This window comes from Heliconius melpomene, chromosome 20 (assembly GCF_056956725.1).
Source record: "Heliconius melpomene rosina isolate 202511_hmr_F chromosome 20, ASM5695672v1, whole genome shotgun sequence".
NCBI lineage: Eukaryota > Metazoa > Arthropoda > Insecta > Lepidoptera > Nymphalidae > Heliconius > Heliconius melpomene.
The window spans coordinates 3,369,097-3,381,653 of NC_140408.1; the positions used below are offsets into that span (position 1 = coordinate 3,369,097).

At 31.2% G+C, this 12,557-nt stretch overlaps 1 protein-coding gene across 1 annotated transcript in view; it reads right to left on the reverse strand.

Moving 5' to 3' along the window:
- Positions 1 to 3,293: 3,293 nt before the first annotated feature.
- The window catches only part of LOC146527565 (adenosine receptor A3-like), a 41,918-nt gene continuing 32,654 nt past the window's right edge, over positions 3,294 to 12,557 (reverse strand). Inside the window, exons 2-3 of the mRNA XM_085204336.1 lie at positions 9,497 to 9,708; positions 3,294 to 4,228 (exon numbers count right to left, since the gene is read on the reverse strand). Of these exons, the coding sequence (XP_085060462.1) occupies positions 3,545 to 4,228; positions 9,497 to 9,708 (896 nt within the window). The 3' untranslated portion in view covers positions 3,294 to 3,544. The remainder of the gene's footprint in view (positions 4,229 to 9,496; positions 9,709 to 12,557) is intronic.

The following is a 12,557-nucleotide window of genomic DNA, read 5'->3' on the forward strand; positions in this document are numbered from 1 at the left end:
AAAAATGTTTTGTGTTTGCTAACGCGTACGCTAATCTTAAAAACGGCTTAACCGATTTAAATTAGTTTTTTTTTATTGTATTTTGGCAAACTTTCCTTAACATTATAGTTTATTTTATTTAAATCGGTTCATATTTAATAAAGTTGAATTGGCTATCCCTTAGTGTGTGAATATTGTCATTAAATATGATAATGTTATTAGTACACTAAAGTAATTCAAATGAGTAAAGAAAAAAATGTGTAGCTCAAGTGGGCGAAGCCATGAGCGGGCCTCTAGTATAAATGATTTGTATAATTTAATAAATATAAAACATTTTTTAAAATTTGATATTCAATTAGAGCTAACAATAATATTATTTACACATTTTTCACAGATGCTTATTAACCATATTAACAGACTGTCATAAAATATATTTTATCTGTGTACATTGAAAACCTTACGTTTGATATATCATTAAAAAATGATGATCAAATAATACGCTGTTCTCTTTAATTATACAGCATGATTTTTCATCACTTACAATTAGACCGCCTTTGTGGCACCCTATAAAGCATTCATTTTGAGAAAGGTAGTCATTATTGTCTTTTATTTTATTTTTTATATTCAACACTAGCGTATGTTCACATGTATTTACATACTATTGACAAAATTTTATAGGTACTTTTATAGAAAGACGGGATAAAAAAAGAAAAAAAAATAATTGAAGGAAAGAGTGCGACTGTAAACACGGCGGTTGTGGATTGAATTACCACTCGAGAAAACGAAATATTTAATATTTTCATATCCTTGCTCTGGTAACGAGGCAAAGCGCGGCGTTGAGTTCTGCGATTTAAAACGAATGGCTTCAAGAAATCGGCGAAAAGTGAGGAACAGAAGTATCCCTAGCACTAGCTTCCCTCTACGTACGTTACTAAATTGTTATATATTATTTATTATTGGTATTGTGCAAATTGCACATATATTACAATTTTTAATTCTATATAATAATACAATACAATACAATATCCTTTATTGCACAAAAACAACAAAATTTTACACAATTTATATACAAAAATTAACAAAAACATGTACAATAAGGCGGGCGGCCTTATCGCTTGAAGCGATCTCTTCCAGGCAACCTTTGGTTGTTGGAATTGTTTAAAAAAGAAGGTGGTGGGTGGTGCATTAAATTATAATATAAGGAATTTAATAACAATAATAATATAAATAAATAAATATATATAACTAATATACACTAAATAAATAACACATACATATACGTAGATAAATAATAATTATGTATATTATATAAATATATTATATACCTATATATTTATTATAAAGCTCCATCTCTGTGTCTATTTTAATACTATTTAAGCCTACTAACTATGACTATCTTTGCGAACTACCACCATTGAACTTATTATAGACATATCCACTAGATGGCGTTTTTGGCGACAACTTGGATAAAAAGTAATTTAATTAGAAACTAGGAAATACTGACTTTCTATTATCATTGATGTATATATACAGCTATAATAAAGTAAATTAGTACTAACTTGTTCAGTTGTAAAGGTTTTATCCATCAGTAAATCTTTTTTTTACTTGTTTTTGTCTATTGTCTGAACCTGATACCAATCACATGATCGCTAAGGTCATATCCATTAATTATTGTCTGAAACTAAAATCAGGCGCATTTTCCTTATATTTTTTATATAATATTTAGTTATGTTATTATTATTTGTTTATTTATGTTTTTTTTTAATCTATGATTTAAAAAAATATTTTGATTAGAAACAAAATATTTAATATTTTAATTTAAAAAAAAATACGATTTTTGTACCTTTCTTATATTATGTAGATTTAAATATTTTCTTATATCTATTTTTACCTAGATTCTTAACACAAGTTTATCTCATACAGTTTCTATGTTTTCACCGTTTTATTATTAAAACAAGTGAGATATTTTAGTAACGACCTCGACTTAACATAGAATATTTATTTTTTCATACGATTTGCAATGTTTAATCTTAGTATATATAATACTTAGAGAGGCCTTGGGACTTCTGATCTGAAATGTCCATATGGTGTAGACTAGTAACTCAGAGGTCGCTGGTTCAAACCAGTTCAATATTTTTCTTTAGATACATTTAATGATTAACATTTTTTAAACTCTAGTATATATAAAAATTATATTATACTAAAAGTGAATATTGCCATTAGTAAGAGTTAAGGTTTACTGCAATGATCGCTCAACCTGGCCGGAACCAAATATGCACACATTCAAAAACTGAATTTGCAAATTGTTTTTTTATCTGTTATCTTTCTCTATTTTGTAATTAAAATAGATAAATATAAAAAAAAGTTAAAATCTTTAACTCGAACAATCGAGTAAACCTCTAGATAATGTGTAGGAAAAGCAATATAAGGAAGTATCCTCAGTTATGCCAATTGGCAGTGAATGGGAAAAATGTGAGTCACAAACTTATACTTTTCGTTGTTAAGCCATCATTATTATTATTATACTTCAAAGAATCATCTCCATATTACAAAGTACTGAGAAATACCTACATAGGTGTTAAAAAATATTTACAAAAACTAAAGTTAGGTACTAGCTAGCTGCTAGCTCCTATAGAGTAACAAACTGGTATTGAAAGTAAGAAAATATTAGGTTAACTGTACTTTATATACGTAAATAAACATTTCCTTTAACTCAACTCTTATCTATAATTTGGTTTTTATTCAGGTAATTCTCTATACGTTTCAAAAAAACTTTAGGTACTAAATGGGATTCAGTCATGTCATCTAATAGCTGGCACTGGCTGGCTGGTGTTTTCATGAAGCATTATGACCTAGATAACCTCGTTACAAAAATAATAACACAGATAAGATATCAGGATTTTTGATAGCCATCTGGACGCATAAAAAATATGAGCCCTGCGCGAAATAGATATCGAGTGATCATTAATCACTTGTAAGCCCCAGTGGTGTTATTTTTAGTTTAATATTTTTTTATTAAGCTTTTACGAAAGGGGTCAAGGCTTTTCGCCTACCGAGGCTTTCTTGCCAATTTCAGGATTGTAGGTCAACGGGAAGTAGGTACTTACAACTTATAAAACTTGACAAACTTAAGTAATATGCACTAATTTTGTATGAAATAAAATACAAATATGAGTTTGTAATGCTTTTTTTCTATAAAATATCAATAATCTTAACAGCCTCTTCTGATGTTGACAGACGGACAATAAAATGATCCTATAAAAATTTCGTTACGGTACCCTAAAAAATATGTGATGTAAAATAAAAGCAGCAAATAACACATTGACAGTTTTATTTTAAAGCACATCTCCACGTCTAACAAACACGTCAATATTAATCTCAAACATTGATTTCAGTACTATACATAAATATATATTATACATCTAAAAATATTTTCAATACAAATAAGAAATACTGGACTAATTAATTATAACTCTTAATAGATAAATTATATACAAATTGTATAAAATAAATTAAAGCTTTATTATGCCACACTATAAGCCGAGGGCACCCGGCTTGGCTCCTGTCAGCTATGTTCGGAGCTGACGCTGCGAACTCTTCTTATGAATTCCTCAACTTTTTTATAGGGACTCTGGCATTGACTAGTCTCGATAAGATATGGTCCATTATTTCCTTCACGACCTTCTGGTGTGTGTCGACCACTCGAATTATCATTGACCACTTTGTTTAAAAATGGTTCCATGTCTGGGTTTACTAATGATATAGCCTTACTTCTTTCTTCATTAGCTATTTCTGCCTCTCTTTGCCGCAGCCATACTGGAGAGTTAACATAAATTCTTGGTCTTTCTCTTAATGCATTGCAACGTTCCAATGCAGGTCTCCGAATTGGTACTGGGGGTCTGTAAGCAGCTGGAAGTGGAACTCCTCTCCCAAATATAGTGCAAATTAATCCTTTGAGGGCTGCTCGAAAATCTTTTAAATTATAAGCGTATAGTAACGGATTGATTGCTGAATTCAGGTGCGAGAAGATTATACAGAAGTATGTTAATGGATTTGGAATGTCTAATTCAGGCATAAAAGCCTTGATAGCATTGATAGTGTATAGAGGAATCCAGCACACTATGAAAAAGAAGACGATGATTGCAAGGTTCTGTGTCGCTTTCACTTCTCGCTTCTGTGCAGCTCCCAGCACGCGTAGCATGGTGCCGTGTCGACCTTGTCCACCTTCGACTGTCACCACTGCGCTCATCTGCAATTAAACAATGTTAAAGTAAGAATTATTTTTTTATCGTGAGTTATATATTTAATTAAATAAGAGGCCAGTTATGGCACAGAGACAGAAGCCTGCGACTTGCGAGTGTTTACACTACAGGTTGTCGGTTCGATTCTCGCTCTAGGAAATGAACTGAATGAGATAAAAGAATTAGTACAAACTAAGATTTATTCGATACGTATACTCATAATTTTAATAATATAAATTGTATTTCACTAGATGTTTGTTCGAGAATTTAATTATAGCATTGATGCCGTCAGTGATGTTGAAAATAAATTATAAAACGTATAAATAATAAGAATATGAATAAACATACTATGATGATGATTTGTTGCTTTATAAGGTAGATTGATTACCGTTAATTACATTACTTCTTTCTTTCTTATTTAGATTTTTTTATTCCGTACCCAAAATGTAAAGTATTACTGTATGTAGTAAGACTCTAATGTATGTCTGTCTGTCTGTCTATCCTTCTGTCACCAGGTTGCATCTCATGAACCGTGATAGTTAGACAGTTTAAATTTTAACATTGGCTAAGTGCGAGTCCCTGCACACTCGCTGCGTTTGTTGCTAGCGAGGTAGAGAGAGAGAGAGAGAGAGAGAGAGCGCCAAACAATATCACTACATACCTCAACAGTATACTATGCAAATGTATATAGTTTTTTATTTTTATATTATTTAATTAAATTTAGTAATTAATTTGATAATATAATCTGAAAAAATAGCGTCAAGGACAACAATATTGATACATTGCTGTATTGCTGTGTCTGCTGACGCACAGGTAAAATTAAACCAGGCATTTAGGCATGTGTTAGTTTTAATGGTCTGGTAAAGGGATGACGTCATCGTTACGTAGTTTAGTTGGAAATTGTCTGAGTTACTGACAACCGGTTTTTTAAGATCTCTACTAGAGGAAAGTTAATATTTACTATGCTGATGTGAAAAACGTAGAGTTGGGTCATTTCCATTTTAGATTTTTATACTAAATATCTCTATAATGGATACAATATATATATGAAAACAGATTCCTCTAATGTTAGATTCTTTCTGCTAATCAACCTAGTGTCAAAACACTGCTTATCACTATCTGCCGAATTTGCCAGACTTGAGTGGCAGAATTCAACGCCGCCTATTATCTAATAAAACGAAGAAATTATAATATTTTAAAATCTATAGCCATCCCCCTTAGTGAGGATCAAACCCACAATCGTCAGGCTTACTATCAAACGCTTTCTCACTACATACTTTAACTATAACGAAAAAAAAATATTATTTATCACCCCAGTGTTAAGACACTCCGTTCTCCACTTTCCACCGATTTCTGTTGTGTTAAATGCCGGAACGCAATGCGCCTTGCCTCGACACCAAAGTGAAATGTACGCATTAAATACTTCATTTCCTAGAGTGGGTATCGAACCCCAACCTATCGCGATGACAGTCGTTAATTACAAAATAAATACTCTTTATACTTTTGAACTACTGTAATAATTTATTATTTATTTTATCTTTATTCAAACTGCTTTTGTTTATATAATGATAATATAAACGTAAGTATGCATGTTCCTGTCTCTCAAAACAAACTGTTGTATCTCCATGTAAACAACATTGTTGCGTATAGGCATCCGACGTAGTGACGTAGATCTGGGAATTTTGGAGTGACTCAACTAAATAATTATTTCTACGTCAGAATTCTGAATAATATTAAATATTTCGTATTATTTTACAATAAATTTCATATATGGCGTATAAGGTAAAGGTAATTATGCATTGTTTTTATGTAGTGCCACGAAATAAGGACATGCAGCAGGGTAGGCAGAGGGTACCTAGTGTTAAGACACTCCGTTTCTCATTTTTCGCCGAATTCAGGAGGGACGACACCAGAGCGAAAGAATGAAATAAATTTAAATATAACATTTTATCGAGTGGGGATCGAACCTACAATCGCATTTACAATCACACATTTGTACCTGTGAAACGACTAGTCTCAAGATAATTAAAAACAAAAGTAATTCATAGATACTATAATATATATAATTAATTTATTGTTAAAGAGAAATAAAGTACAAATTATCACTTTACTGTTCAAGGTACGTCCGGAGGAAGTGGTACGTTTATCACGGATAGTTTTTAAATTTTTTCCTTGTCATCGTTTGAATGCATTGATTTTTAAATTCAAAGAAAAAGACTCGGGGTTAAATATATTATTATACTTAAGTACACAAATATATATATCTCTGCAGCGGGCACTCTGACCCATCTTTATTTAAGAGAAAGAGAGTGCCAACTGCTAAGTCTAAAAGGCCTAAACATAAGTGATGTAATACATTACTTATCATTGTTCTAATCATTAACTCTTTTATAGTTTTACAGCAAGTGAGCTTTATACGCTTTTAGCAATGCCTTATTGCTTTGACAATTTCTGTTAAAAATCTTAAGTAATAAAATATTATCAGATACTATATGTATAGATAGAGCCTAGTCTATTCCTATAGAACGTCTAACTTACTATTGTAATAGATTTTTATTTTGCACTATGCAATTGGTATGCCACATTTTTTTCCAAATACTAATTCATTTTTAAAGTTTAACATTTAAAGGAGTCAAGGTCAAAAAATCAAAACAACAGCCTTATAGCATGTGACTGTGAGAACTTTAATGTCAAACAAAAACATGCAGGTAGTTTATATGTTATTAAACAGTCATGTATGTGTTACTGGCAATCTGTATAGCTTCGGTATTTTATGCAATTCCTCGGCAATTTATATAACACCTAAAGCGTCCAGGCAATGCATATGAATATTATTGTGTATTACATACTTTGCCTAGACAATGAATAAAGAGGAATAATTCTTAGGGATTGTATAAAGTACTTGCTGTTCCATGGGCAATGTGTAAAATAAATAGATCTTAGGCCCTATCTATATAGGTATTCAAGCAACAGATTCAAAGGTTTTATACGCAAATTAGGTTAGATTAGGGTAGGTTGGAAACTTGTACATTTAACATTTTTTTAATTTTATAGTTTCTAATCTGCACATAAAATACTGGCCTGCCTGTCCGCAATCTCCCCCTCCCCTTGCCTTGCTCTCTTCCTATACACACAGAACCAAATTCTAAATTCAAATTCAATTTAATTCTCCGCATTCTGTATTTTAGAGAGTACTTAGGCAAAGTATAAACTAAATATTACCTTATACATTGCCTACACGTTTTTTGTATACTGTACTTTGTTGAGGTATTGTATAGAATAACAAATTATACAGGTTGACGGTAACATATACATATATGCAACATATTTAATATAGATGTAGGTAGTACATAAACATTATTGTGCATTATATAACCAAGTTGTAGAAATCTATGAGTTTTTCCTTAACTCTAGAAGCCATAAATGATGAAGATGTTCATTTATTCAACCTTTTTGGTTATGTATTACATAAACGACAAAAATATGGTAAATCCCATATAAGATGCAAATGTGCGTGTATTGTATATTGAGAAGCGTTCATTTTAAGAAAAAGGTGTTAATAAAATTAATTAAATTTAATTTTTCAAAATTTTACAAACTCTCGTGTTTAGTCGCACGCTATGCAAACGGCCTTAAAAGTAAAGTCTACGTTCAAGATACAATTTTGTAAAAAAAACAATACTCTTTTTTTATATTACAAAAAATATTTTATTAAATCCAAAGCACTCAAGAGCACTAATAAGTAGATTTATTATTAATTTGCATAGTAAACAGAACCTGTACGATTTATATCACGAGAAGAATTTTAATTAAGAATTCATCTCACGAGTATAATTTAATTATAAGTTATTATTTTAATATATAAATATAAAAAATAATATTTTATGAATAAAAATGTAAAAATAGATTTAAAATACTGACAGTTAAAAGACAGATAGTCTATATATTTTAATAAGAGAGAACCTAGTGTTTATGTACTGAGTGGCGGAATTTAACACCACTCATGGTTATGCCAGCGGGAAAATAAAAAAAAATGTATTAATATATTATTAATTGTGACATTGGAGAGGCCTATGTCCAGTAGTGGACGAGGACAGGCTGATGATGATGATGATGATGATGATATTATTATTAATTATTACCTATCTATATAAATTTCAAATAGGTACGAGTTCTCAAAAAATATCATTGATATAATGGTGTGCAGTGGAAGCTCATATACCAATTTATTTAAAGAATAAACTATAATTTACTTACAGTTAATAAAAAAATGTAATTCTAATATTGATAAGTTTAATAGAGTTATTAAATAGCTATTTGCCTCTCCAATACGATATGGTTGTGAGACAGACTCTTTAGTAACGGTACCCAAGCGATCGTCACCATACTTTCTTTTTAGAAACTGATAACTTAAGATGCAAATATCTTTTATAATATTATAAATATAGCAATATATATGTGAAGAATATTTATTATCTCAGGTGTCATTGTATATTCGTAACATTAGTTAAATAGGTTCTTCATATCTATAGAACAATAGGAATAAATAAATACAAAGAGGAGAGTTCTAATAAATACACAATAGAGTTACAGAATATTCGTGTACACACATTCAATTTATCTTATTATATAATTCCAACACATCTAGACAGTAAAACGTAAAACGTAGAAAACAAAAAGAAAATTCAATTCAAAGAAATATTTAAAACAAAATTGTTTTAACACCTGTATCTAGAAATAATTAATATTCAAAAATAACCTACAAACTACAATACAAGGTAAAAACAGATGTCTGGCCGACGCGCAGTGTTCTGCATGTCATATCATTCGTGCGTAGAGATGTATATAAACAACCAGCGGCCCGCCCGCGGGATCGCCTGCGTGAACTATGTTATTATCAATTTCTGATTCAATTTCTGTCTCCATGAGTATTTACGTCCTATAAGTGACATCCATACAAAATTTGAGACTCCTAGCATTTGTAGTAACGAAGTTTCTTACAAAATTTCAACCCCAAAAACAACCCCTTAGAAGTCGTCTTGCAAATTCCCGTCTTAGCGAGCACCTACGTCTTATAAGTAACTCCTATGCAAAATTTGAGATCCTCTCCTATAGTCTTATAATAAGTTATAGTCGCCGTTGATAGTCAGTACGGCTATATGACTCAACAGGTTCCCCCTTCCTATCATTAAAATTTTTCCTAGACCTGTCGGTTGAGTTCCTAGATTATATTCATATCCTTAAGAGTATAATACAATTATAAATACTGTATTTACCTGTTTAACAACTACTCTGTAGATATGAGCGTAGAACGCCGCAAGTAACACACTAGGAGTGACGATCGTTGCGAAGTACAGGAATACTAAATAATTGTAATCCATGACTTCCACGAAATAGCATCCAGGTGCAGAGTCGACGGCGGCGTGCCATCCAAATAGAGGTAGCAGCCCGACCCCAGCGCCTGCTACCCAACAAGCTGAGATGATAACTGAAATTAAAGGAAAATTGTTTTTTTGAATTAAGCTTTATATTTAATATTAAAAATCATAAATATGTGTTTGATAAATACTAACTATTTAATTTAAATTATTTTTTTAGATGTTCAATATTAAATATCACTATTATCACAGTTTTAGCTTAGCTTAATGAAAATTATAGAAATTCATTTATTTATAATTAATTGATAACCTCCTTTTCATTCAGAAGTCGGTTAAAAATACCACATCTATTCAAATCATTTTAGTAGCGACAGACGAATAACGCGAAAATAAGATGCCGTGAGCTACAATTACGATGACGAAATACTTTGGTCATGATAAATTGAAAAATATTTATCAATTCACAACTATTACTATTTAAGTGTGAAACTGTAAAACCGACTGGTTGTGAGTTCGACCCTCACTCAAGGAGGTGAAATATTTATTTAAATTTCCATTTCTTCGCTCTGGCGCGGCGTTGAGTTCCACCACTCATCACGCAATGCCTCCAGAATTCGACGGAAAGTGGGGAACGGAGTGTCTTAACACTGTGTTCCCTCTGCCTGCCCTGCTGTGTGCGGGAAACAGCGTGAAGGTGAAATAAAACAAACAATAACCACGACTAATTATAGCTACGTGTGTGTGACTGGTGTTTCTACTCATAATATCTATAGAATATTTCATTGTAAGTATTGTTTGTCATAAAAATAATGTTATTGCCATAAAGTCAAGCTCCTTCTATGTATTTCTTATATTTTTTAAAAATTTAAATCGTATTCTCGTTCTATCCAGCATACAGCAGGCAGAAGTCTCGGAACGCCAGATTTAAAGAACCAACCAGCAGGCAGAGAGCACCTAATTTTAAGCACACCCTTCCCCATTTTCCGCCAAATTTGTCAAGGCATTGCGTGTTGAATGGCGGAACTTAACGCCGGACTTTTGCATCATCATTCCCTCGAGTGGGGATCGAAACAAGAACCGTCACGTTACAGTCACCTTGTGCCCCTGCGCCACTACGGCTACTTCTAATATATATATTTTTACACAATATTTATTTTATTCGCCATGCTTTATTACATTGTAATCGGAACGGAATTCATGTTTTATACTCGTAAGTTACATAAACTTTAATAACTATATGAGTAGGTGCAGTCGTGATGAACATAAACCGTAGGTACTTATTTAAATCAGCAATGATAATGATGCATCATGTTCAACATAAAAATAAATTTATAAATTAAATTCAATTAAAATAATAAAATTATGTCTTAAATATAATCAATATTCGATTAATGTAATACGTATAGTGGGACGGGACTCAAAGTTGTAACTGAACTTTTCCCTTAAAATTTATTCATATTGCATTACTGAAAAAAATTCAGCTTTATGTTTTTCTTCTCTTTTCTTAGACAGGAAGAAACCAGTGTCAAGAAACTCCATTCTCTACTTTCTGGCCGGATTTAAAAGGTATCGTATCGAGTTGTTTTATTTTAAGTTTTCCTAAATAGCCGCTGTGCGCCTTAGCCCATGGGGCCCATGTAAAAACAATTTGAGTACAATTCTTCTTGATTTTACTCAAACCGTCAATATAATAAAAACTTATTGTTTTTGTATATTATTAGATTTTATCTTCTGCCCGTGTAGGGCGCTTTGCGCAAAGATGTCTTAAAATAGTCTAAGATTTAAAAAAAAAACAAAGTCATCGTCGTCTTTGATATCTAAAAAAAAAAAAAAACAAAGTTATCGTCATTGAAATATTTATCAACTTTGAAAATAAAATTCGCAGGTAGAAAGGCTAGAAGAAGTGAAATTTTATTTTTATTTTAAATACATGGTTATTTCATTGTACTCATTCCGTTTTGTATATTATTGAAATGTAGTTAGGGGGAGCCGAAAAAATTTCGCCCAGGGCGCCGGTAGTGCTAAAACCGGCCCTGCTAACATGACTGTTCTACTACTTTGTATACCAGAATCTTCTCATGGCAATGATTTTTAATTCTCAGAAATTAAAATGACTAACGGTATTCATAAATTGCATTTCTCGAATATATGATTTACTATTGATATTATTTTTTAAAAATAATAATTATTATATTAAATGCCTTTAAATTACGAATGATAAGAAAAGTCCATGTCTATAGTGACATAGCGTTAAAGTAAAAAAGAACATATAAATGAGCAATTAAAAATTAATGTTCAGAAATTAATATTTTATATTTTTTCTAGGTATTATTTTTTTGACGCAAAATGGGAGATCGGTTTTTAATGTAATAAAACAATAAAATATATTAAATCGTTTGGAAAATCCTACATCGTGCCTGAGAAAAAACAATATTATTAATCTTTAAACACAATTATTCATGTGATCTAATCGATATAACCAGTATTACAATGAATTATTACTTGTAAACCAACATATAAATAAATTATACTCCAAGACGTCATTTGTAAGAAAAATAAATACTTAGGTATAAAATGTTATTTAATGAACTTTAATACAATCTTCGGCTTCGGCTGTATCCCGCATGTAGCAGGTGAGAGGGAGATTAGTGTTATAACACTGCATATTGAACTCAACTCAACAGCAGAGCTAACAAAATAAAGATATTAAATATTGAGTTGATTGAATTTGAGTGGGAATTAAATCCACAGCCTCTCGCATTTACAGTCACATGCTTACGCCGCTGCGCCACAACTGACCTCAAAATCAAGATAAATAGTAAAAATCTTAGTTTGATCAGTTTGTAAAATGAATAACGGTTTTCGCTTTATTCTTATAGGTAACAAATTAAATTATCAATTAGAATTCCCGATGATAAAAAAACATGTATGACGTTAGTATGAGCTATAGACCACTCAA